This window comes from Diplotaxodon limnothrissa, linkage group LG12, assembly GCF_057381915.1.
Source record: "Diplotaxodon limnothrissa isolate DT_005_m linkage group LG12, D_limnothrissa_male_GT1.1, whole genome shotgun sequence".
In the NCBI taxonomy this organism is placed as follows: domain Eukaryota; kingdom Metazoa; phylum Chordata; class Actinopteri; order Cichliformes; family Cichlidae; genus Diplotaxodon; species Diplotaxodon limnothrissa.
The window spans coordinates 24,691,114-24,718,982 of record NC_140607.1 but is presented as its reverse complement, the minus strand read 5'-3'; the positions used below and the strand labels follow the sequence as shown (position 1 = coordinate 24,718,982).

General features: G+C 39.9%; 1 protein-coding gene across 1 annotated transcript in view; it reads right to left on the bottom strand.

Moving 5' to 3' along the window:
- The window catches only part of grid2 (glutamate receptor, ionotropic, delta 2), a 543,519-nt gene that overhangs the window by 198,719 nt on the left and 316,931 nt on the right, over positions 1–27,869 (bottom strand). Inside the window, exon 4 of the mRNA XM_085368399.1 lies at positions 7,402–7,607. Coding sequence (XP_085224525.1) covers positions 7,402–7,607 — 206 coding nt within the window. The remainder of the gene's footprint in view (positions 1–7,401; positions 7,608–27,869) is intronic.

Sequence of the window (27,869 nt, the reverse complement as noted above, 5' to 3'; positions counted from 1 at the left end):
CAAGTGACTTGGAGCCATAGAAGGAATTGCAATACATGCTTACAAAACACTTATATATCAGGTCATTTCATATTAAGGTTTAAGTAGAGGTTCTTGGTTAAAACATTTATTTAGTAGAAAACATACATATAGTCTCAGTGAGCCTCTGGTCTGGTAAAAGGTCAGAAGTGCAACAGGTGAATTGAGAAAGAGCATGTGGGGTCAACACACACACACACATGAGTTAGATTTATTTAGAGGAGAAATTAGTCATGTCTCGGCAAGAAAGAGGAACAATTCACTTTAAGACAAGAACGGAAAGTACCAGCCATGAAAATAGAAGATGATCTTCTGGGTTAAAAGTCATTGTGGTGTTGATCTGATCTATGTATAAAATGTATCTGTGACGCATGAAGGGGCGTCAGTAAATCAAACCCTGATGCTATAAAATATCTGTTTATGCTTTGATTAAGTCGGAGATCACTTGCTGTCGGCGTACAGAGTGTTCTTCCCACACGTGTGTAGTCATTAAAATCATTGTTTGACCAAGACCTTCTGGACCATGGGTGGTTTGTACTCTCCTTCCTCAATTTTGAACCTTAACACCTATAAAGAATATTTTTCTTCATGTTTCATTTGTGACATCTGTCATCTTTGGAATAATCTCCAACTTGTTTGATGGTCCTTCAAGTAAGAAATGTCAGTTACAGAGAAAATAGTCCCAAAATGTCAACGTTTTAAAATTTTAACGCTTTAAGATCAAATGGCAAAATTCATATTTTCAACTTCTTTGCATATCTAATATGAAGTCTCTGTGTGTATGTGTTGAGGCAGAGATAAGGATAGGCAGAAGACCAGTTTCTCAGAGTAAATTCCGACTTACTGTATTATATACTAGTACATTTGTTCTTAACAATAAATACTGACTCATTAGTTCATGCTTTATCTGCAAAAACAAAACTATTAGTGGTGAAAAAAGTGCTGACTGATGCACAACTGGAGAGAAAAGTTTTCTTTTTAAAGAACAGGACCACCTAGTTATCACTTATGGTGCCCTATCATTTATTGTTCTTAATTTATGGAGCCATTTTAGTTATTTATTTTCTGTTTTCTACTTTTCTTCTACTTTTTGACTACTTACCAGCTGTGTTACTCTTGCTGCTTTAAGAATCATCTCAAGCTGCACGTAAGATGAAAGTTGCATGAAAGGAGCATAAGAGGGGAAATCGCCTTTCATGTCTTTATATTATATTATAACTCTTATTGGTTATTTATTTGCACTGAGTCCAGGGAAATCACAAAGAGTAATATTTTTAATAGAAAAACAGTCCCAGGGTAAAAATCCAACTTTACTCTTATGTCTACATGAAGTGGATGGAATAAGGAAATGAATGCATCGTCAAGAAACCTTGCTGCCAGTGGCTAGCAACTCGGCCATATGTACCAGATTGAAAAAAGGCAACAGAGCAGGAAAATGTTAAATAATGCAGAAAATTGAATGGGAATGTTGGGCTTCAGATTAGTTTGTGTGGTGAAGTGAAAGGATGTGCTTGGAGGAGGGTGTTCTGCTGAGAATTCAGAAGATGCTGGACTATAATCTTCACAAGAAGGAATTTAGAAAAGGAAGGATGGATGAAAACAATAATCTGACAATTAACAAGAGATAAGCCAAGAGGTACACTTCACCTTATTGTAAATTTAAACAGGCAACTGGCAAACTTGTTGCTTTAAGTTATAATCATGACGTTAATGGTGATTGAACAATTTAGTGGCTATGTAATGACATACTTAGTTTTCAGATTAGTTGCAAATATGTTTGCATTCGGTAACATGGTAATATCTGCCACCGGGTACAAAACGTCCTTGTGCAGCTTAAAATGTAAGTGGACAGCAGTTAAATTGAAGAAGAGTTTAGTCGTCAGAGGAGTCAAAGAAGGTGAAGACGAAGAGCGACAGAAACTCAAAGTAAAACAAGAGTTAACCTCGGACAGTGAGGCATAGATCAGGGCAATAGTATAAAAGCATTACTAAAGCATTGAGTGTTCCCCAAAGCCCAGTGCCATTTAAAGGACTCTGAGAGCACAAAAAAAATCCCTCTCTGGTCTCACAAGATAAAAATGTTCTCCAATGTTTGTTTGTTTTTTCCAAGCACTATCTCTCACAAACACCAGACATCATCACCTGGCTAACACTATCCTTACAGTGAAGCACAGAAGTGGCATCAAAACACTGTAGGGTTTCTCACCAAACAGGGTCAAAGTGCTTAGGGGCTAAACTGAGGGATAAATGCAGCCAAACACATAGAGGTCCTAGAAGAAACACAGTGACATGAGATTGGGATGATGGATTACTATTCAGCACCAGAGTGGCATTAAGTAGTATTGCAACACTGAAGTAGATATAAGACAGTTGTCTTGTCCTCAAGTGGCATAAGAGCTCCCAGATGTCAAAGCTCAGTGCCCTAGATGAAAATCCAAAATGTCATTTACGTAAATGATATTTGGATTTTCAATACACCACGAAAAAATAAAAATAAATCTCTGAACTTTTGAACTTTTTTTTGTGATTTCCTGCCTCTTTGGAGCTAAAAGAGGCCACCCAAACACATGAGATATCAATGGAAAGCCCAAGATGTCCTCTATTTAGTACATCAGGACTTAGTAGGGAAGCTCAAATAAGTCAAAAGATATACATACAAAGATCTTATACAAAGATGTAAACAAATGTCCATTACAGAGGACATGAATGAATAGGCTAGTTCTCAGGAGGATATACTTGAGAAATGGTAATATGGGTTTTTAGCCTTGATTGACGGTAAAAATGATAATTTCACTCATCTAAAATTAACCTCCTAGGACCTGGTGTCCACATATGTGGACATCACATTTTGGGTTGTATAGACCAAAATACAAAATCTTGCTCTACAAGGACCTGATATCCACTTATGAGGACAGTATACTCTCACTGTTCTATCGAAATTGAAAACAATTGTCCCCATCTAAAAAAAAATATCAATCAGCCTAAAAAAGGAAAGAGAAATTAAAAATGCAAGCCATGAAAGAGTTCGGGTCTTAGGAGGTTTAACTCACAACCTGACTTGTTACAGGTTGTGGTGGGAGACTACAGCAGAGAGCCACAGAGCCTTTGGTAAATGGGCTGGATCACACATAGTGCTTTTCTACTCTACTTGAGGACTTAAAGCACTATATGCAACATGCCTCATTCATCCATCTAAGTGCTTTATGTCTAATATTCACATACATTGACACAACCAAGAAAACTTTCTGAATAGTAGGTGATCTGCTGCTCCATCTCCTTAGTGATAGCCACCTCTGACATAAAGCAACATATAAATATCACATTACTAAACAGCAAATTACGAATGAATCATGAATGTATACGTCAAGCATCCATTCTCACTTGAAACATTTCCACTGGCTTTGCTCCTCTTTATCACAAAATCATCACCAATAAGTACTTTAAACGAAAAGACCGAAGTTTCTTTTGAAAGATGCTAAATTCAAGCAACGTTACGTTGTCTTAAATGTGTATCATTCTCTGCTCAATCATCTTATGCACCTTTCTCTCTCTTTCTGTCAAGTCTTGTTATTTTGCAACAGCTTTCAGTTCACATCCACCGTAGCCTAGAGCATCTGGGTGGGAGGTGCTTTTCATGACAAATGACCTCACAAATAACTGATAGAGAGAAAAAACAACAACATCCCACTCATCTCTCGCTGTCTCCATGACAGTCTGTGTCTGTCTCTCAACCGGTGTATATGTTTCTCCCACCCCGAGCATCCTCCCAGGTAGAGCGAGAAAGAGACATCTGTGACCATCAATCTTATCCACCAATATTTACCGTCTCCCGACACTTCATCTCAGAAACCCCTTTCCACTTGATGTCTGACTAAATTAGATTAAATGACTGCTTTGTCAACCTTCCCAAAGGAAAGAGAGAGAAACTCTAGAAAACTAATCTGGGTTCCAGTCACACACTGAAATTGAGGCGGGTGCTTTCATATTGTATAATAGCCAAAGCAATATTCCACACCAACTGTAGATCAGATTTCGTAGTTTAAATGAATAAATTATAATAAGGATGCATTCTATCATCGGTTTACATTTTGACTCTATGTACTGTTCTGCTTTCTTTTCTTTTATCGTAGGCCTTTTTTATATTTAAAAAACGAATCCCAAGGAACGTGTAAAGACAGACAACCCAATAGATTAGAGATTAAAATTAATTAATTTTGCCTGTTTGACACCTATCCCTGCCTGGCTGTTCTCTATGCCTTAAGGATCCTCTCTCCTGTTCCCCATTCACCCAGCAGTGATTCATGTTAGCAAGTAAACCAAAGTCAAGATAAAATGAAACAAGGAAATAAATAAAAAAAGGAACCATTCAGTGATCTGAATCAGAATCAGAAGACAAGGGGCAATTAACAGGTGACATAACCTGTTCAGTCAGAATAACTTCAACAAAATGCATATTTTGTGACTTTGCACTGGAATCCCATTAACTGGTTACTGGTTACTAGATCATTATCTATATAATGGGCAAAAAATAAATGAATAAATACTTTTGGTTACTCCTTCATATTTTTGATTTGGGAGATTTTATTCTTTCTCATGAAACCTCAGAAGGATTTGTGTGAACTCCCAGGACTGAAAGAGGGATCTCTCATTTGTTGATTTGACAGCCAAATAAGGTCAAAAAATAAATGAATAAAAAAACAAAATGCACCTTTCATTGCTACAATCATATGAAACAAGAAAATGGTGTAAACCAATGAAGGAGTGGAGATATGTAAATCAATTTTTCTTGCACAATAAGGGATATTTTGACAACTGCCCACTGCTAACATGAAATCAGCTGCTTTCAAACAACTGCAGTGACAACATGCTAACACACCGCTAGTAGTAAAGAAGCCTGGCTCCATCTAAAGTTTGACCTTCAACAGGTAACAAATGGGCAGCCAGGCTCGCAGCAGTCTGGGCTCCATTTCTCACCCCTGATTCTACAGCAGAATTGCTCTGACTTTGATTTTTCCCTGAAGTGATTTTTCCCTGAAGTGCTCTTTTGGGCTGGTTTTTACTAACTTTGCCAATGGCTCTGTTTGAATACTTAAAAATACTGGTGGTGGCCAGTTGTACCACTCAGCCTAGTGGTAGATACAAAATCTTAGGTGACTTCATTCTCCACTCATTGTATTCACAAGATTATGAGAAAACTTGTACTCTGATCTTGACCTTGAGGTCGAGGTCGCAGAGATATGAAATCATCTGAGATTTTTAGTAGATACAGCTATGATATCAATTTGAAACTCCAGTATTGCTTCGTTCTCGAGTAACCAATGGCAGGGTGAAGACAATACCTTATCAGCCTCGTACGGCTCAGGGGTAAAAAGTAAAAGAAAGACCTTGTGAGTCGCGTCATTATTACAGGGACCTCTGTCGTGTGGGACTGTAACTGAAGATTTATATTTTTACCTGAGAACTAATTACAGTATGACTTATTTATGTTTACCATTGTTGCACTCACAAATGATAATGTACATTAAAATTGACATTACAACTGCTGATCAATGGCGTGTTACGGTCATTTCAGCTTGTCATGCACCTCTTGACTTTTGTTACCTGGCAAGCACAGAGCAGCGCCAACGGGTTGGAGACATAAGTGTGCAAGCAGGTTGGCCTTTACCACTATTTCAATGATATATCAAGTCAGAAGCTCAGAAAGAACAAGACACTACAACAACTTAAAAAGGTTAGATTTTTACAACCACTTTTCTTTCTTTGTCAAATCTTACGCCATGCAGAGATTTTTCCGAGTTGTGACACGTATCGTCCAGAAGAAGACTGCAGTAAAGTAATATAAAGAGTGACGTAATGAACTACTTTCTACAAAAAGTTTCATAATGCACTACATTGGATAAGAGTAACAAGTACTGCATGATGCATCAGGTTTGTTTGATTAACGACCTCAGCACTGAAAGTCATCTAAAGTGAGCTTGACGATCTTTTCTGAATGCGAGTGCAAAGCCTTGAAGCTAAGAGGCCTACCGCCAGTGTATTTCCATGCTAAACTTAAAAGGCTGTAACACAGCCACAGAAACACTACGATACACAAACACTGACACTAACACACTCACAGTCACACAATAACACCCCATTTTTCACCCCCCACCATCCACCCCCACCCCTGTCACGCCTCCAACCAAATTAGATTGTGATTGCTCTTTCCGAGGTCACTTTTAATTAAACTGAGATGAGAACATGACACATGGGATTAAGCCCCATCCTACCAATTCAAATTAAGAATTCATAACTAATGCTAGAGCCTATTGCTTTCAACCATGACCTCCATATCATTTATGTATAGGAGCAAAAGGAACTCCTCTAATTGTCTTCTTCTGAAGCGATAAAGAGTATGATGAGAGGGGAAGAGAACTGTGTGCATCTGTTTGAATATGCATGTTTCCTAAAAATTACATTAAAAACATGCACCTTGTCTGTGCACCATAAATTAACACCGACTCGTACCAAGAGAAAGAGCGGGAGTGAAAGAAGTAAACCAATGAATACTTTCATATCTTCCCATCATGCTCAGGGCTTAACAAATAATACTTCAGTGGCCTTGAGAGGACTAACTCCAATAATTTCATCTGATCTGGTTAATAGAGACACACAGGGCTCACGTGAATTAGCAAAACATTCATTAAGCCTGGTAACATTGGTAGCGTCACAAGAGTAAACCCAATTCAAAATACCATTAATCACTTAACCGTGAAGAATGTAAGACAGATTCCTACTACATTTTTTTATTTGCTACTCATGTAACAACATAAAATCTATATCTATAGTTTGCATATTTAATTTGGTATTCCATCAAAGCATTCAGCTCTTCCAGACTTGCTAACATCTTTATATAAAGTCCTGTGAGGCTATTTAAAATGTAAGCTACCTGTTTAACATGCCATTCGCCAATTGAGAAAGGCTTAAACTATTGTTTGTAGAGGACTTTTTCTTTAAAGTAGCTCTCTCCTTTCAGTAAGACCTCAAAAGTCATAATGACTCAGTGGCTTTTGAAATTCCTCGCTCTTAATCTGCATCTAATTGGCATCCTTTCCATGCAGTATTAGAGAGGCATATGTCAGACATTTATGTCAGCCTTATCTGGATATCCGGGTGCATGTGCTGAAGGAGTGTAAACATGCCATTAGGGAACATACTTCAAAACTGGATGACAATTTGTCTTGTCAACGTGTGTGATCATCTCTGCTCTCCCTGGCAGTGAGTTTGAAATGTTCGTCCTGCTCCAGTAGTTCTGGTTCCACAAAACTTCTAAAATGCCATTACTGGTGTTGTTTACCTACTTTATTAACTGACAAACGAAGGCCCAAATCTAACTTATCTTACCTCGGTAATAAACGCTTTGGCCGTAGCTGGGCTCATGAACAACACAGCTCTGCGTAGTGTATCCCTATAGCGATGCAGCTCCTCCACACGCATTGTTCTGAACAGACTCGTGATCATCATGTTAATGTTGGATTCCACTTTCTGAAGGGATACATCCATCCCCTGCTGAGAAGTACTGTCAAGGAAATCCTCAATGCCACGGATATCTGGAAAAAAAAGATAGATAGAGGTGTAACTGTGCAGAACAGCAACCACATTCTTCTGAAAGCATCGTGCAGAAAAATGACACAGGACTGGACAGGACATAAATATCAAACAAATATTAGAGGCATCACTGATCACTTTACACCATATTCTCTCTTTCAGTTGACGGATTATCTCTCTGCAGGAATAGGTTTAGTAAATATCTCTATTTATAAGCTCTTACTGGTAAGCAATCCTCACTATCACTACATTTGTTCGACTCAAGATTTTATCCTTTGTGTTATTTGAGCTCAGTGTTTCATTGTCTGAAAAGCACACACTGTATGCTACTACTACATAGCTTTCTTTATGGAAATTTCAATGCTGAAAGCATGATATAGACACACACACACACAGAGACATAGATCAGAAATACATTAAATCAAAAGCATATTGCAATAGGTCATTAGAGGTGTGCTTTCTGGGTAGTACAGGCATACAATGATTATACTTTGTTTGTACTTATGATGAAGGACTAAAACATTAATAAGGTATAAACTAATAATATGTTTGCAAATAAACTCTAGACTAATAATAGACTTTTTAATATGAATTCACAATTTTTTAGGAGCCATTTCAAAACAAGTCCATCAAAATCTGTATTCCAAATATCTGGAACTGCAGATCTATGCATATGACACAGAACAATGGCTGCTCGAGTATCTGAATGTCCGATCTCTCACAGCAGATTTGGAGGTCTGTAGTTTGCAGGTAGAGCACTGATATATCATTCACAGCTGCTCATATACGAGGCACATAATATTCTTGGAAACAGCTCACATCAGGTCTCATTGATATTTAAGCTTTAATGTGAAAAAAAAAAATCACATTTTCATTCAACTTCAGTGTGATTTCCCCCAGATATGACACCACATACCAAATCTGAAATACTTTCATTAAATAGAGCAAGTTTCTGTCAGTGTTATGTCCAAAATTTGTAATGTTTTTCTGTCTCATTTTCTCAGTATGAATTTGATGGCAACCGAATGTCAGAAGCAGAGCAAGGTTTGTTTTTGAAAATATAAATTTTTCGAAATATATCATGCTGCTGTGTACCAGTCAAGCAGCAGCACAGCACACATAACAATTTGGAGAATGAATGAGCAAATTAATCTCATATTGGTCAAACCAGAACTTATGTAATCTTAAGGACAATAAATATCCCTGTATACATACTTCATTACTCTAGCCATGTTACGGGGGGAAAAAACAAAAATCTTGACCTTTAATCCGACAGTGATTTGTTGTCGTTTTCGATAGCTGTTAATACCTGTCCTAATAGAAGAGGAAACAGTAGCTAAAAAAATATTGCTGAATCCATGATACTGTCTCACCACTAAGAGAACCAATAAGTCATGTCATTATTAAGACTTTTCAATGAGAGCACTAACCACTGTAATTATCTCCATTAAACTTATTTTTGTGTGGTAACAGAACCACGATGGTAGTATGGATATTTTTACTGCCTCTTCTGTTCTTAATGGGATACATTCCAGGTCAAGGTAATCCTAATTAAGGTATTTTGGTTGAGGCCACTGCTAATGATGTCAAAGGATGTGTATGTGTGTGTAGTTATGTAACTACCTAATGATCTATTTGATATGGAAAACAGATGACACCGCCGTCATTGCCAGTGTCGCGGCAGAACAGTTAACTGGATTGATTATTCTTGTTAAATCCCAGAGGGCTGGGGAGATGCTCTGATTTCATCAATGCCAATTTTAGGAGGTTTATAAAAGTATTAAGAGGAGAGAGAACAGCATTGATTCAGAAAAATATGGTATTTAGAAGTAAGACGAACATAATCCCTGTGCACACACACGCACGCACACAAGACAGAAATTATCACAATGAGTTCCTTGATTTGTCAATCTTTAAGTCGTTTAGCAATAGTAGGGTTACATGACAAGGAAAAATGTGACCTTTTTTTCTTTTTTGTGCAGCATACAATACATACAGTATGTGGGTGCAAGACTCCAGAGGACAACGGCTAAACAACAACTGTTTACGGTTTAGTTTTAAGTTGGAAGAAAAAGCTTCTGCGTGAGTGTAAATGTGCATGCATGTAAATAAAACGTTCATTAAATTACTGTGTCACTTTGGGTACTTAGTTGTGAGTGATGATGAGAAAACATTTATCTCCATCATCTATCTATATATTTAAGGCTGGAGAAACAAAATTAATTGTAGTGAAACAAACTAAGTTGTCAGCAGTTTGGCTAATCATAACTTTCAAGGCCAACCCTCCGATCTCCACTATTTAATTTAATTTAGTTGAATTGAGTTTTATATACGTATAGTGCCAAATCACAACAACAGTCACCTTAAGGTGCTGTGATAAAGACCCTACCATAATAGACAAAAAACTCCAACAACCAAACAAGCCTTGATAAGGAACCACTTGGGGACAGACTCCCTTTAAAAACATGAGGAAACCTTTAGTAGAACCAGGCTCAGAAATGGGTGAAGAAGAAACACTCAGTGTATCATGGGAAATCCCAAGCAGCCTAGACTTATTATAGCGTAACTAAAAGAGGATTCAGGATCACCTGATCTATCCCCAACTATAAAATTGATGGAAAAGGACAATGTTAAGCCTAACTTTAAAAATGAAGAAGGTCTGAATTGAACCTGGGATCTGGTTACACATGCTAATAATCACAGTTACAGTTTAAAAAAAAAAGCTTTTGCCAACAGAACAAAGAGAAGTCTGTATCATAGCTATTTATTTGCATTTTTATGTTATAAATAATAGCTTGGGCCTGATCACGTGTCTGTCATGGTGTGCTGTTGTCTGCTCAAGGGTGGTGGGGCAATCTGCTTTTATTTGCCATCATCAATCCATTCTCCACCCTAGCTTATAATACAGGTTGTGTGTCTAATTCATTTGCCTTGCCCCATTCTGTGAGGACCTTAAAGAACTAACCTGACCCTCTCACTGCATGCAGGTCTTTCCAGCCCACAGGATTAAGCAAAACGAATATTAAAAAAAAACAATGAAATTATAATAAAAAATAAAACTTATACAACACTTTTTATGAATTACTAATAGTGACTGATTGTAATACAGTGAGAGAAATGGAAGACCAATGAAAACAAACCAACAGGCAAGTAAACATCCAAACAGATGAGCTAGAAAGCCCACTGGCTCATTCACTTTTAAACATACATGTCTTTGATGTCAAACTTTGCTTGAGTTCCTGCCTCCTGCTTCTCAGAGGACAAGGCTTGAGCGTGTACCTCGCCACTGCTGAGTGGATCATTGACTGTCAGCTACTTAACATCAAGGAGCTTAGGGACTCGACAGTAGAGAAAAAGAGGGGTAAAATTGCCACCAACCTTGCCAGCCCAGGCAACCATCTGTTTGAGAGACATCCCTCTGTGACACAGTACTGGTACATTAACACCATGATCAACCATCACCTCAAAAGTTTTCCCCAAAGGGCTGTCACCTTACGCAGTCACTCAGTGTATCCACACAGTCCCAGGCTAATTTAACTGAGATTACAGTATAACTGCTGTAACGTTAACCAGTGCAAGTCTTCCTAAAACACAATCTGTGTATTATTGACTTTCATATTATTGAAGAAAGACTGAAATGACATGAGGGTAAACAAAAGCTCCAGTCATGTCTCCACTGAGGATGAGAAGAACCTAATTGCATTCTTGGTGCACTTTTCCTTCTAGTTGCGAGGCTGTGCGTCACTGCCTTTCATGACTTCTTTCAGTGAAATGAAAAAAGGCATTTTGTGACGAGAGCTCATCAGCTGGAATGGCTTTAATAATATCGTATAAAACAAGGTCAAGGCTTGTATAGCAAGCCTTGACCTTGTTTGTCCCTGAACTACCATTTGTTAGGATTCCCTCCTTTTGCCCTCATCCCATCTATTCCCCAAGTCCCTGGCTCAAACTGAAAGCTAGAGTTAATGTAGTGTAGCCGCCAACAGCACGCAGGGATTTCACCTGCATGTACCGAACAGCTCTGTGGTACTCTGTCTCTGCTCAGACGCTGCCACTATTTTCTCCCTTGCTTGCTTTCCCTCGATCCCTCTTGCTTTCGCTTAGTTTTTCATCTGAAACCTCTCTCTGTTTGCTTTCTGTTCTCTTGGGCTGAATTCTCATTTTGAGTGTTTGTGAAGTCCACGCTGTTATTCCACTCCGAGAGGCAGATTCTGTGCCGTGTCTAATGTCCATCAATTCCACACTGGAGACCAGTGTTTGCATTCTGCTAGATGGAAGTGATTTTTACTTTACCTATATAGCTGTAGCTGTTTTAACTTCCTCGACAATGTAGAATTAATATGAAATTAGACCAAAAAAAAAAAACCCTTTATATATACAAATAGCTTGGGCTTCTTAAAATTCTTAAAATCAAATTTGCAATTATTGATAAAAGTCCACCCTTTGGACAAGTTGGCATAATGTAAAAAGGACACATAGAATGTGAAAAGGAAGTGTTAGCACATGCGAGAAGGCTTCTCTGGGTGTAGAGAAAGTGTAACATCAAACACCTGCAAATGAGATTCAGCTGATGCAACACAATATCTGCCTTCTGAGTTACCCCATTCTCCCTATTTCACCTTTCTGACTTGAAACCCTTCTCCACCTTCATGTGAAAGAAAATACACAAGTTTGCAACTACTGACTACTCTGACTTTGTGCCTTTCCCTCCTCCTGCATTGTTTCATCAGCACTCTTCCAGCATGAGGCATTTAAAGCTTAAGTTGTTTGCATTTGTTTTGTTCCAGTTCTATTAGAAAATACCCAAACTTAAATTGTAAAAGATGATCCATCCATCCATCCATCCATCCCTCCATCCCTCCCTCCATCCAAACAGCTTGATCAAGCTACCAGGTTTTTCTCCAATGATTTGTGCTTGCCCTACAGCCTGAAATGGCATTTGATTGCACATTGTCCACATTATAATATGAATTTTTTGAGGCCACAGAATCCATGCTAACATAAATGAGTTACCTTACATCCCTTTTTTTAATCAGGGTGAGTTTTTTTACATGGTGAATTGGGTTGAGGCCAAAGGGAGTCGTAGAGTATAATTCCAATCGATGTGTACTATTTCAGGTTTTTGAAACTTGTGGATAATATGGTTTTAACATAATTAAAAGTATTGGCAAGGAATACTTCTTTACAGGTAAGGTTCTTTGTCAGAATCAACAGATGGTGGGTTCAAAACAGTTTTGTAAGTGGTGAGTGGGAAGAAAAAGCAATGGTGTAGGTGGGGGGAAGAAGTTTTGATAAGCAGTGTTTAGACGGAGAACCCACCGAATACTAACAGGAGGCATATTTACTTTCTCCTCGGCCATTACCTCTGGCTATCCGAATACCTGCCTCAGGCATTCCACTGTTGCTGAAAGCAGTGATTCTTAAAATATAGACTTACACCTTAAAAATGAAATGTGGGACTTCTTCTTGTAAAAGAATTCTAGAGAATCTATTTCTCATTTAGCCTAAACTTGGGAAGTTTAGTTCCATAAGAGAAATAAACGCTTTAGGTTCTAAACCATCAGCGTCTGACTGCCTATGACAAGTGCTGGTTTCCATTCACCACTTTTTTTATTTTCCTCTTTTTCTTGCTCTCTTTTTATTCGTTTTACCTTAAAGCCTGGGGCTTCACACTCTCCGAGTCCCCACAGAGAGCTTAACAAACACTTGTAAAAAACCAACACTTTATAAAAGGCTTGGCACCTTTTAGATGTGCATCACTTTCCTATCTCCACACAAACACACACACACCTACACACACACTACTCCTGCTTTCATATGCCTTAAGTGTCCAAATTCTTCTCCCCTGCTCTAAGCTGCCTTCTTTCTTCTTAAATGATATTTCTTTCTATATTGTTTGATCATGACCTTCTTGTGAGTTGAACTGAACTACCACTCTGGTCATTTAACAATGTCTATATCTAAGAAACAATGAATCTCCACCTGAATATAAATGAGTCTCTAATCTTATAGTTTTTCTTTATTTTCCTTTCTGTTTTTTTGGATTAGCCTTTCCTAGTTTGTTTATGTCACTCCAAGCCTCCTGGGTCAATAACTGAGAAAAAGAGATTATGTGTTATTCTGCTAGTGGATATTATTGAGGACATGAAAATATATAGAATATTACGATTAAAATGTGCCACAGACAGAACATTAAATACTAAAGGAACAGAAGACCAAACCACAATAGCATGGTTTGGTCCTATGAAATGTTTTGTAGGATTTCCCAAATCTCATTCTCTTAATGAGGATTAGATTATCTTCTCTCTCTCACGTGGTTTTCAGGCCCACTGGACCCATGGGTCATAAAGTTGTGGAGGTGCTGTGTCCCTTCACTGTTGGTTTGTGTGTGTGTGTGTGTGTGTGTGTGTGTGTGTGTGTGTGTGTGTGTGTGTGTGTGTGTGTGTGTGTGTGTGTGTGCAGTGTGTATTTGTATAAGTGTGTTTTCCCTTACAAGGTTGCAGCATTGTTATATTTCTATCACCTACACCTGTCTGCTCCCAAATTCCCACACATTTTACCCTCTGCCTTGCAGGAATCTTTCTATATTTTCTCATGCTCTGTCCCAGCAGCAGATTGGATGTGGGCCACAACAAATAAATAGCTTTGCCCGTGTGGCTTCTTGTTGATCAAGACAGTGAAAAGATTTTCCGCTCTGAGAACTTCAGTGATTTTAGAAGAAAGGAAGATTTTGAAGCTGATGAGTTTTCAGAACATGAGTCCTTTTTTTTCTTTATTGGATAGGACAGTAGAAAGTGGGGTGGAGAGAGAATGAGAGGAGATGGTCTGAGACAGACTCAAAACCAGTCTCTGCAGCGAGGACTCCAGCCTTCACTACATGTGTAACTTGTTCAGCCAGGTGAGCTACAGCAGCAACCCCAATTCAGGGTCTGACAGTGAGTTTGAAGAGAAGGATTAGATCGACCATTAGATTGGCCTTCTTGCCCAAAGAATGAGCCAACTATACTTGGTTGCCAAGATGGTAAAACCAGGGCCAACACAAATGGTGTTTACTCTTGTGTAGGACATCAGGGGTCCGTTCTTCGTACCTCGCTTACTACATCCAAGATCAAATGACACATCCAAGATCAAATCATCGCGCTAACTTTGAGCTCGCTATTCCGGTTCTCCGAACACACCTGTTGTTGACAATTAGTATAGCTGGATGAAGTAATGTGAGATCACTGGGTGGCTTAACAGGGGCTACGCATCGATAGTAGAAACATTGATCGGCAACCCTTTGATTGGTCGGCGAAAATGTCGAAGGAGCGCGCTCGGTATTTTTCGGCAGCGGAGCAAGAACTCTTGATTGAAACTCCTGAAATCCCTCAGAGTTTAATTAAAACGCAAGGGAACACTGCAAAGGCTGCAAAAGCAAGGAGAGAGGGCTGGCAGAAAGTTGCTGACAAATTAAACTCGTAAGTAATTTAATAATAATAATAATAATGGATTGGATTTATATAGCGCTTTTCAAGGCACCCAAAGCGCTTTACAATGCCACTATTCATTCACTCTCACATTCACACACTGGTGGAAGCAGCTACGGTTGTAGCCACAGTTGCCCTGGGGCAGACTGACAGAAGCCAGGCTGCCATATCGCGCCATCGGCCCCTCTGGCCAACACCAGTAGGCGGTAGGGTAAATTTATTATATTATATTACATTATATCCTCTTTCACATTAGAGCCACAACAGGACCCACTAGAACATGGGAACAAGAAAAAGTGAAATATAACAATATTCTACAGAATGGTAATATTTATCACTTATATTGCTTTTAGTCTCTTGAAAAGAGACCCTGAAATAATCTGTTTGTTTGTTTATAACAGCAACCAAGAAAAGGGCAGAGCAAAAAAAGACAGGTGGTGGTCCTGCACCCCCTCGTCAACAAGTTGGTTAAGTAAATAATACCCTCACGGGAAAATCGATATCTCTCTATGAGCACACTGTCGCGCTGAGCTAAAGGATCCTGTCTATCCCGCAATATACGCTGAATTCTGAAAACTCTCCTAAATCATGCTTTTTATTTGCTTTTATTTCTAATGTCTCTGTAAAGCACTTTGAATCACCTTGTTGTTGAATTGTGCTATACAAATAAATTTGCCTTGCCTTGCCTTGCCTTATCAATCTTGCACCTTCCGCAATGGGCTGCTCGCGTATACGGACAGGACATGGCTGCGACAGACTTCCCAAATCCACCTTCGCTTTTATAGCCGTGGTCTCTCATCTTGCTTACATGAAGTAATTTACTATTACTACTTTAAACTGTGACTTACATCTGAAATAATCAAATACATGAAATAGAATGATTAATAGTACATTTCCCTTTTTTTAGGAAATGACCTGTATGTATCTGTATGAAATCAATAAAAGGATCAAGTACTGCATTATCTTTAGTTACATTGATAATATTTATTTATGGTAAAACAGTGGTAAAATATCGCTGTTGCTTTCATATAAATGAAGCGGACATACCTGAGTGGCCGCGATCTAATCTTGTTTACATAAAGTAAGCCTGCTCCCAAGCAGGTTTACGCTTACGGATCTGTTGCTATTACATCAAGTCCCGGATGAGCTTCGGGGAACCGAACGATCCAGGATCACGCGAAATCGTCAACAATCAAATCCAGCTAGCTTACTTAGCGAGGTACGAAGAACGGACCCCACACCACCTGGGTCTGGGTGCAGTTCCCCCCTCCAGGGGCAAGGGTACCTAGACCCGGTTCATAGAGTACGCTTGGGGAGTGTGATCGTGTGTACAGCGTCTCTTTATGTCTGTCTCCACGTTGGTTGAGTGTGGAGTAAGTGCATATGAGAGCATGAGGGTGGGAATGGATGTTTGTATATGTGTGTGCCTGTATGTCTGTGTCTATATGTCAGGTTGGGTGTCAGGCGCCACCTCTCTGGGGACATCTCAGGCCCTCCAAGGTTTGGAGGCCTATCTCCCCCCACCACCACTTCCCCTGCCAGTGGCGGACTCCCTCAGACATCGGTGCGTTGGTGGTTCTTTGTGTCCGGGGATGGGCGTCCAGGTACACACCGGCTCACTCCTTGGCGGCCACTTGTCGCGGCCTGGAGCCTGGGGCTCGCTCGGGCCACTTCGGAGGTGGGGTGCCCCCGGCCTCTCGGCCTGGGGCTTGGTCACTCAGGCACAGCTGGCTGCCGGCGGAGCTCACAGGAGCGTCACTGCAACTCCCCCTGGCTTCTGCTCCGCGGCTGCTGGGTGATCCCTCATCTGGGACTCTCCTCAGCTCTTACTGGGACAGTGGCGCGGCTGCCCCTCTGTTGGTCTTCCTTGGTCTCTTGTGTTCTGGGGGCCTCTGGATGTCTGGAGTTTTGATCTCCTCCATACCTGCTTCATGCCCTGGAGGACGGGGCTGTGGCCCCCCCACACCCTCTAGCAGATCATTACATGAAGGAACCTTTTAAAAAAAAACAAGCGCGTCCATGCTCACAGGTGTACACACGGGTGATCACACCCACAAACTACACCCTTTTTGGCTCCTACCTCAAAGCACACTGTGTTCTGTTGATCTTATGTGCTGCACAATAATGTTTAATATTTAGTATTTACTGTTGTGCCCAGGAGATATTTTATTTTGTATTCTTATGACCACAGTTATAATCAGAATTATCATTGATTAATCATTTACCATTGTTGAATCAGTTGACAGAATAATCTTTGAAGCACATCTATGTTGCTTTGAGCAAATATTAATGCACACAGATTATCAGCACTTTAATCAGTCTATTGAGGTTCTGTATTATTCTTGTTATCTGTTTAAGTTGTTGCACATCATTGCAATCACACCGCTCGGACCCACAAGTCCTGTTGGACCCAGGCCTGTCTGCTTTCAGTTCTGCACGTACTCAGGCCTGTAACAACATGCACACACTTATATAAGACACGCACGTTCACACACACACTTAGTAATAATAGGAGGGTCGTCTGAGGACAGTTTTTCTGATAGATACACTTTCACAAAATGCACAATATAATACACACTTGTTTTTCTCTAAAAGTAGCAGTTGATGTCCATATAAGGAGAACTTTTTGAGAGGTGGGCAATTGTTATCATTTCCAGTAAAGATCTAACTGTGATGTCATCATGGCAATATAAGGATACGGGACGGTCCATTCGAGGAAGGATTGTATTGCAAATTGTCTTCCCACACTGACTGCGCAAAGTGTGTACAATAAAGATCACTATTTTTGACACCTACCCCGGACTCAGCCTGCTTTCTTCTCTTACCCAAATCGAACGAACTTTAACACTGTCATATTCCCATATATCATTGTGATGTTGTTTATTCTATTACTCTTGTTCTCTTCTGCTTGTTTTCTTTTTTCTTTCTCAACAGGTGATCCAGGTGATCGATATATGCATTTTTTTTCTCTCTTTTTTTTTTCTGCCCATTCTGTTGGTTTTTGTTTTTTGCCCTTCTCCCCCGTCCCTCTTCTCAGCTGTTTCTCTTTCCCTCTTTCTTTTTCCCCTTCTTTCCCCCAGTCAAGTCTGTCCTGTATTCAACAAGTGAAAATAAAATAAACAATAAAAGGTGAATCAAATGGACCATTATGGCAAGGCTGGGATGGTCAATTTGGTAAAGTAAATCCGTTGGGCATCTTTCTTTGCCTTTAGACAATAATTCTGATGGCAAAAGAGCCAAACGGGACAGGCAAAAAAAAAATTAGGACTGGGAGTTGAGCTTGACTCCATCCTCAACCCGAAAAGGCCCCACAAGCTCATCTTTGATGATACCAGCCCAAACCAGTACTCCACCTCCACCTTGCTGGCGTCTGAGTCGGACTGGAGCTCTCTGCCCTTTACCAATCCAGCCACGGGCCCATCCATCTGGCCCATCAAGACTCACTCTCATTTCATCAGTCCATAAAACCTTAGAAAAATCAGTCTTGAGATATTTCTTGACCCAGTCTTGACGTTTCAGCTTGTGTGTCTTGTTCAGTGGTGGTCGTCTTTCAGCCTTTCTTACCTTGGCCATGTCTCTGAGTATTGCACACCTTGTGCTTTTGGGCACTCCAGTGATGTTGCAGCTCTGAAATATGGCCAAACTGGTGGCAAGTGGCATCTTGGCAGCTCCACGCTTGACTTTTCTCAGTTCATGGGCAGTTATTTTGCGCCTTGGTTTTTCCACATGCTTCTTGCGACCCTGTTGACTATTTTGAATGAAACGCTTGATTGTTCGATGATCACGCTTCAGAAACTTTGCAATTTTGAGACTGCTGCATCCCTCTGCAAGATATCTCACTATTTTTGACTTTTCTGAGCCTGTCAAGTCCTTCTTTTGACCCATTTTGCCAAAGGAAAGGACGTTGCCTAATAATTATGCATACCTGATATAGGGTGTTGGTGTCATTAGACCACACCCCTTCTCATTACAGAAATGCACATCACCTAATATGCTTAATTGGTAGTAGGCTTTCGAGCCTATACAGCTTGGAGTAAGACAACATGCATGAAGAGGTTGATGTGGACAAAATACTCATTTGCCTAATAATTCTGCACTCCCTGTACATATGCAACACACAGGTCAGAGTTGCCCTTTAGTTGTTGTATAGGCGGGATACGAAAAGGCCATTTATTCGGTCGGGCTAATGTGAATCTTTTCCATTTCTAATTAAGTTCAAAGAAGTAAACATCAATAGGATTTGAAAACCTTGCTTCAAGAAAAATATGTTTGGATTTTTTTCCACCCAAATTGTGGACAGAAGGTAAATGCCAGATTTTAACCATATATGTGGTCTATATTGTTTGAAATGGGGACAAAGTAAACATCTGTTAACTGTTATAGGTATTGACTTAATAACCCAGTAATACCATGAGTCCACCAGACCCATAAAAAAATTAACACCATTAAACAACTTCACAGTAGCCATTTTTTTCGAGCTCCCCCTTTTCATCTTCATTAGCCCTCACTCAGCTGTGTCTTGTGCAATTTACTGTAGGCACAGTTCAAACACAGGTTCACATTCAGGACTGGAAATAGAAGTTGTGCAGGCAGACCCAGAAGGAGCAGCAGCAAAATGGACCACATAACAGTGAATAAAATCAAAGGAAAGATTTCTTCAAAGATCAAGTAGACTTATGGAAAACAACTTAGTTCGCTCTCTATTCAAGATCTGCCTGTAGTAAGGGTTACAAAGCATGAAGGTGGTATCTTCAAAGTCTTGACGGTTATCTCAAAGGTGTGGGTGAACAACTATTAATCAGTCATAGTCTTCTTATAACACACACCTTTTGGTGCAACTAGTGATCTACCTGGGGCCACTGGGTGTTTCTCCAGACTGACTCAGCTGGGGGTGATCAGGCACTAACTTGTGACCAGCTAGCATGACCTCCCTGACCTCTTTCAGTTTTGGTTGCTTGATGTCAAACTGGATGCAAGGTGGAGGTGGGGATAGTGTTCCAGTGATCAAGCTTTTGATCTCCCAGTGTAGCTGTAAGAGTGGCTGAGGTAAGGCAAGGCAAGGCAAGGCAATTTTATTTGTATAGCACACTTTCAGCACAAGGCAATTCAAGGTCCTTTACATGATTAAAATAAAACACAAAAAATAAAATGTAAAACACTATAAAAGTAAAATACAAGAAAACATTTACAATAAAACAATAATCAAGACAATAATTTATATGAAAAAATTAAAACAAACAGGTAGAGAGCCATAATAGGATCAGTTACTCATAAGCAAGTCTAAATGAGTAAGTTTTAATTTCAGACTTAAAAGAGTTCAGTGTCTCTGCAGCTTTGCATTCTCCAGATAGTGTGTCAGATGTGAGGAGCAGAGAAAAAAAAAGCTGCTTCTCCATGTTTAGTTCTGGTTCTAGGGACGGTCAATAAACGAGAGCTGGAGGACCTGACTGATCTAGATGGTTTGTACCATGATAGCAGATCCATAATGTACTCTGGTGCTAACCCATTAAAAGATTTATAAACTAATAAAAGCACTTTAAAGTCTATTCTCTGAGCTACAGGGAGCTAGTGTAATGACTTTAGAACTGGAGTAATGTGCTCTATTGTCTTGGTTCTAGTGCGAACACGAGCAGCAGCGTTCTGAATCAGCTGCAGTTGTCTAATTGATTTTTTGGGTAAACCTGTGAAGATACTGTTACAGTAATCAAGGCGGCTAGAAATAAATGCATGGATGAGCTTTTCTAGGTCTCCTTGTGTCATCAGTCCTTTAATCCTAGAAATGTTCCTCAGGTGATAGAAGGCTGAGTTTGTTATAACTTTTATGTGGCCCTGGAGGTTCAGGTCTGAGTCCATTATTACACCTAAATTTCTGGCCTGATCGGTAGTTTCTAGTTGGACCAGTTTGAGCTGATTACTGATATTTAATCGATCTTTTTTGGGTCCAAAGATAAGTACTTCAGTTTTGTTATTGTTCAGTTGAAGGAAATTATGAGACATCCAATTATTAATTTGCTCAATGCATTTATTAAGATTTTGGATAGGTTCAATATCACCTGGTGACATTGATATATAAAGTTGAATATCGTCTGCATAATTGTGGTAGTTAATATTATTGGTGGTTATAGTCTGGCTTAACGGGAGCATGTAAATGCTAAATAAGAGGGGCCCTAAGATGGAACCCTGGGGGACCCTGCATGTGATTTCTATATTTTGTGATGAAAATTGGCTAATTGACACATAGAAGTTCCTGTTCTTAAGGTAGGACTTGAATCAGTCGAGTGCTGTACCAGAGAGTCCGGCACAGCTCTCTAGACGTTCCAGTACTATATCATGATCAACGGTGTCAAACGCCGCACTAAGGTCCAGTAGTACCAATACTGTGGATTTCCCATTTTGAATATTTATACGGATGTCATTAAACACTTTGACAAGGGCTGTCTCGGTGCTGTGGTGCCTACGAAAACTAGACTGATAAATATCAAAGTGGTTGTTCATTGTGAGAAAGCTGTTTAACTGCTGGAAAACAGCTTTTCCAATAATTTTACCGATAAATGGAAGATTAGAGATTGGTCTGTAGTTTTGCATTAATGTGCTGTCTAGGTTCTTTTTCTTTAATATTGGTTTGATAACTGCTGTTTTTAAGGCTTTGGGAAAGACACCTGATAGGAGGAATGCGTTAACTATTTGGATCAGATCCTCCCTGAGGGCTGGGAGGACCTTTTTAAGAAAACCTGTCGGTAATATATCCAAGCAGCAGGTGGCAGAGCTTAGATTCTCAATAATTTTATCGAGGCTTGATTGATTTATTATTTGAAATTGAGTCATTTTCTCTGCATAAGTGCTAATTGGGCTTAACGTCGGTATTGGGGTTGAAACTAATGTGCCCACCGATCTTCTGATTTTCAAGATCTTTTCAATAAAGAAGCTGGCAAAATCATTGCAGGCCCTGGTGGAGTTTAGTTCGGGGGCTATTGCCACTGGAGTAGCAGTTAATCTCTCCACTGTAGCAAATAATTTCCAAGCATTATTGTTGTTTCTATGAATAATCTCAGAGAAAAATGACTCCCTTGCATCCTTCAGGGCTAGTTGATACTTATTTAGCCTCTCTTTATATACAGTGGGGCAAAAAAGTATTTAGTCAGCCACCGATTGTGCAACTTCCCCCACCTAAAATGATGACAGAGTTCAGTAATTTGCACCAGAGGTACACTTCAACTGTGAGAGACAGAATGTGAAAAAAAATCCATGAATCCACATGGTAGGATTTGTAAAGAATTTATTCGTAAATCAGGGTGGAAAATAAGTATTTGGTCAATAACAAAAATACAACTCAATACTTTGTAACATAACCTTTGTTGGCAATAACAGAGGTCAAACGTTTACTATGGGTCTTTACCAGATTTGCACACACAGTAGCTGGTATTTTGGCCCATTCCTCCATGCAGATCTTCTCGAGAGCAGTGATGTTTTGGGGCTGTCGCCGAGCAACACGGACTTTCAACTCCCGCCACAGATTTTCTATGGGGTTGAGGTCTGGAGACTGGCTAGGCCACTCCAGGACTTTCAAATGCTTCTTACGGAGCCACTCCTTTGTTGCCCGGGCGGTGTGTTTTGGATCATTGTCATGTTGGAAGACCCAGCCTCGTTTCATCTTCAAAGTTCTCACTGATGGAAGGAGGTTTTGGCTCAAAATCTCACGATACATGGCCCCATTCATTCTGTCCTTAACACGGATCAGTCGTCCTGTCCCCTTGGCAGAAAAACAGCCCCATAGCATGATGTTTCCACCCCCATGCTTCACAGTAGATATGGTGTTCTTGGGATGCAACTCCGTATTCTTCTTCCTCCAAACACGACGAGTTGAGTTTATACCAAAAAGTTCTACTTTGGTTTCATCTGACCACATGACATTCTCCCAATCCTCTGCTGTATCATCCATGTGCTCTCATGGCAAACTTCAGACGGGCCTGGACATGCACTGGCTTCAGCAGCGGAACACGTCTGGCACTGCGGGATTTGATTCCTTGCCGTTGTAGTGTGTTACTGATGGTGACCTTTGTTACTTTGGTCCCAGCTCTCTGCAGGTCATTCACCAGGTCCCCCCGTGTGGTTCTGGGATCTTTGCTCACCGTTCTCATGATCATTTTGACCCCACGGGATGAGATGTTGCGTGGAGCCCCAGATCGAGGGAGATTATCAGTGGTCTTGTATGTCTTCCATTTTCTGATGATTGCTCCCACAGTTGATTTTTTCACACCAAGCTGCTTGCCTATTGTAGATTCACTCTTCCCAGTCTGGTGCAGGTCTACAATACTTTTCCTGGTGTCCTTCGAAAGCTCTTTGGTCTTGGCCATGGCGGAGTTTGGAGTCTGACTGTTTGAGGCTGTGGACAGGTGTCTTTTATACAGATGATGAGTTCAAACAGGTGCCATTCATACAGGTAACGAGTGGGGGACAGAAAAGCTTCTTACAGAAGACGTTACAGGTCTGTGAGAGCCAGAGATTTTCCTTGTTTGAGGTGACCAAATACTTATTTTCCACCCTAATTTACGAATAAATTCTTTACAAATCCTACCATGTGGATTCATGGATTTTTTTTTCACATTCTGTCTCTCACAGTTGAAGTGTACCTCTGGTGCAAATTACTGACCTCTGTCATCATTTTAAGTGGGGGAACTTGCACAATCGGTGGCTGACTAAATACTTTTATGCCCCACTGTATCTCGCAGTGAACCTGGAGTCGAGTTTTCCACCATTTTCTCTGAGCATGCCGGCACTCTCTTTTTTCATTACATACCAGTGGATCACTTCTCCACGGAGACTTCTTTTTACTAGAGACAGTTTTAACCTTGAATGATGCAATCTTATCCATCATGTCTAAGATTGTGGATAGAAAATCATCTGTCAGTTTGTTTACTGAATGTGTGTTGGTGGATGTTGGTGATTTAAACAAGGTGGAAGTGTACATCAGTTTAAAATATTCAGCTGAGTTTTCTTTAAGGAAGCATTTTTTAACAGTGATCTTACTCTGATTAGATGTTGCTATCAAATGAAATGCAGAAATTATCAGATAATGCAATATCAGTAACGGCAATGTTAGAGATATTTAGATCTTTGCTAATAAGTAGGTCCAGAGTGTGTCCTCGATTTTGCGTTGGCTCACTAATGTGCTGGATTAGATCAAAGTTATGGAGGACATCAATTAATGCTTTTGTTCCGCTATCTTGAAGCTTGTCAGTATGAATGTTAAAATCTCCCACAATTGCTATCTGGTCATAGTCTAGACATATTGCAGAGCAAAGGTCATTAAAATCATTAAAAAAGTTGTATTAGATTTTGGTGGTCTATATATGTTTAGAAATAAAACTTTCTTTGGTTCATTTATTTCAGTAGCTAAATATTCAAAGGTGCTGAACTCACCTTTTTAAAGTTTAGTGATTGGTGAAAGATTACAGCAAGACCACCACCTCTTTTGTTTTTTCTGGTCTCACTAATGAAGTGATAATCAGTTGGGCAAGTCTCTATTAATACAGCTTGTTCTGAATTTCTATCTAACCAAGTTTCTGAAAGAAAGAGAACATGTATATCATGTGAAATGATGTAATCATTGATTAGGAGAAACTTCCCTGATAGAGATCTAATATTTAGTACAGCTGCTTTAATATTTCTTTCAGTGATTGAGAGATTATTTTTGCACAGTATTATATTCAGATTCTGTACTGTTCGATTATAAGTACTTTTAGTGTGTAAGGATCTGTTGCTTATAATAACTGGTATTTTGCTTTCAGTATATGAATGAGTGTGACCGGACACATTTTGGTGGGAATGATGCAATCTGGTAACGGCGTCCGGTCGGTATCAGATATCAGACTCGGTTAGGTGGAGTGGAGAACCATATTGTTTATAATTAGTAGGTGGGTGTGGTCCCACTTTTGGTGTCAGACGAATCCCTCTGTTTATTTGGGTTTGAAGGGGTTCGAGAAACGACTTAAATGGTGATATGATCACTGATGAGGATGATGATGATGAAGGTGTACAGGCATCAGCTGGTGAGTTTCTGCACAGAGTTGAACCTGCATATTTGGCTGGAGTCGCTGTAAACTCTGCTGGAAGTGAAGTTGTTGGGGGCTGGCATATTAACTCAGCTGCTTGAGCTATGTCAACTGATGTGTTTCTGCACAGCGTTGCTGAAACTCTGTGTTTCTTTCGAGAGTCGTCAGGTGCCATTGTTTTTGGGTCGGCTGATACGTCTCTGGCAGGCTTATCACTGAAAGGTGCAAGTACGTCATGGTCTCTGTGTGATAAAGCTGGTTGGCGTCCACTGTGTGTCTCGCTGATACTGACGTCTTTATCTCAATTTGAGAACAGGGCGATGAGTTCACGTGAGACACTGAGTTCAGAAGATAAAGCCTCTGACCTTTCTTATTAATGTTACGTTCGTTTCTTGTAAGCAGGTGCTTCCTTCCACAAAAAAATCTTAAAATTATTTAGATATCGAATTGACCTTTCAGCACAGACAGTTTTAACAAACCTGCTGAACCATTTCACCCTGCTATATTCTTCATCGTAGGGCGTTGCTGGAATCGGTCCAGATCAAGGTTATTATCGTTAACGAAAACTAACGAAATAACGAAAACTAGAAGTGAAAAAACATTTTCGTTAACGGAAATAAAAATAAAAACAAAAAAAGGAAAACTAACTAAAACTGTAATGAGTGTTCACAAAACTAACTAAAATGAACTGAATTTATAGCAAAAATGTGTTTAGTTTTCGTTGATGTGTGCGTGTTCTACAATAGCCAAGGGTGAAAAAGAAGTTTCGTTTCCAGATTTTTTTTCTTGCTGTGTCTCATTATGCCAGCAGGTGGTAAGTATGTTAGTCGAGTCGTCTGTGTCGCTGCTCCGTCCACGCGCAGAATCATGTCAGGAAAAGTCAGGAGAAAGCGCCAGAGTCCAATTTGGGATTACTTTGAATATGACTGTGTTTTGGATAAAGTAAGTGTCTTGTAGTGGAAAGAGACAAATTATGAGGGACATTTCTAAAGGGAAAAAAATCCCACAAACCTTAAAGTGCGCTTGAAAAGCTCACACAAGAAGGCTAACCTAGCTTACCTTGAGAAGGTAAGGGAGCACACTCAACCCTCATCCCCAGAAACAGAAGCTAACACCAGGCAAGGCAGCGTGATGCATCCCGAGACAACAGGACGGGGACATCTACATAACTGTGTGAGTCAATTGCCTTAACACCCGGTGCTGCAAGAGTTAATAGTCTCATTGGGGCCAAGATATACATTTTATAGTTGCCTGGTATCAATGGTTGTTCATCTGCCTTTATTTATTTATTTAAAGAACCCATAGGTGGGAATGTGAGTTGTCTGTCTCTGCGTGTTAGCCCTGCGACAGACAGGCGACCTGTGCAGGGCATGGTAGCTGGAATAGCAACATACCCAAGGATAAGCAGAAGAGCATGACTGATATGATGAAACTGGGATTTTGTTACACTTAATTATTGCAAACACAACTAAAACTATAACTGAAACTAATCAAAACTAAACTGAAACTAATGATTTTCAAAAAAATAAAAACTAAACTAAACTAGCAAACAATTGGTAAAAACTAATTAAAACTAACATAAAATTGAAAATCTGAAGTCAAAACGAAATAAAAATAAAAACTAATGAAAATTGCAAAACTATTAAAACCCTGGTCCAGATACGTGGAGTTGCACCTTGTGGTTGTCAAAGTTCTGAAGTAAATCCACAAAGTCTTTCTTTAAATTTTCGGATTTTTTCAAAAGGATGTCAGCAGCTCCAGCATGAACAACAACTTTTTCTAGCTCTGGGTTATTCTCAATAATTGATGGAATCCTCTCAGAAATTTCTTTTACTGTCATTTGTGGACAATTAAATGCATCAATACTATGCATACCAGCTATGCATAGTATTGATGCATAGCTGTTCAATTCCTTTGATTGATCCGTCAAGTGCTCTCCCTCGCTTGCTGTTCTCTGTTCTCTTTGCCCATTTCGTGCGGCTTGTTTTATCTTTATTTACATTCCGGTGACCTCACTCTGCAGCTGACAGTCGTTGCGGGCTGGACGGTGATGAGCTGAGAGGCGCAAATCTATTTTTTAGAGGAATAATCAAAGTTGTTTCTTGTTGGAGTGTCTTTCGATGTTCCTTTATCTTCTTGGGAGTCTCCCGTCTAAGTGGGGGCCAAAGGTCTGATGAATGGGGACAAACGTCCTCCGCTCGGAGGGGTCCCACTCTGTGTTGATGGTATTTGTTAATAGGAAAATTGTACTTAGTAGTCAGTATAATACTTTAATGATATAAGTTTGCATGTGGTAGAATGCTGCATGTAATCATTTTAGAAGTATATAGTTGGTGGCATATTGAAAGAATGTCTCATCCTAGGAGGTCTGTAACATTCTAGGGTGTTCACCCCCACATCCTAGGAGTATGAGAAGAGGTCGTACCTTGTTTTATTGTTTTACGGTAGGATTAACGTAGCTATATCTGTTTTAGTCTAAGTGCTTTTTGGTTTGATGAATTGCTGGACTTCGAGACCAGCAGGTTTAGGGAAGTCTTTATGGGGTCACACTCTGACCCCACACACACACACACACACACACACACACACACACACACGTACACCTCCACATTCCAATGTAAGGAACAAACGCTCACTGAAGTATAAATAAAGACCGGGGCAGTTTCTCAGCGCGAGCCTCAGTGCTGGAGGCTGCCCTTGCTAGCAAGAAGTTCTGTGTGTTTCTCTTCTCTGAGTCTTTACTGAA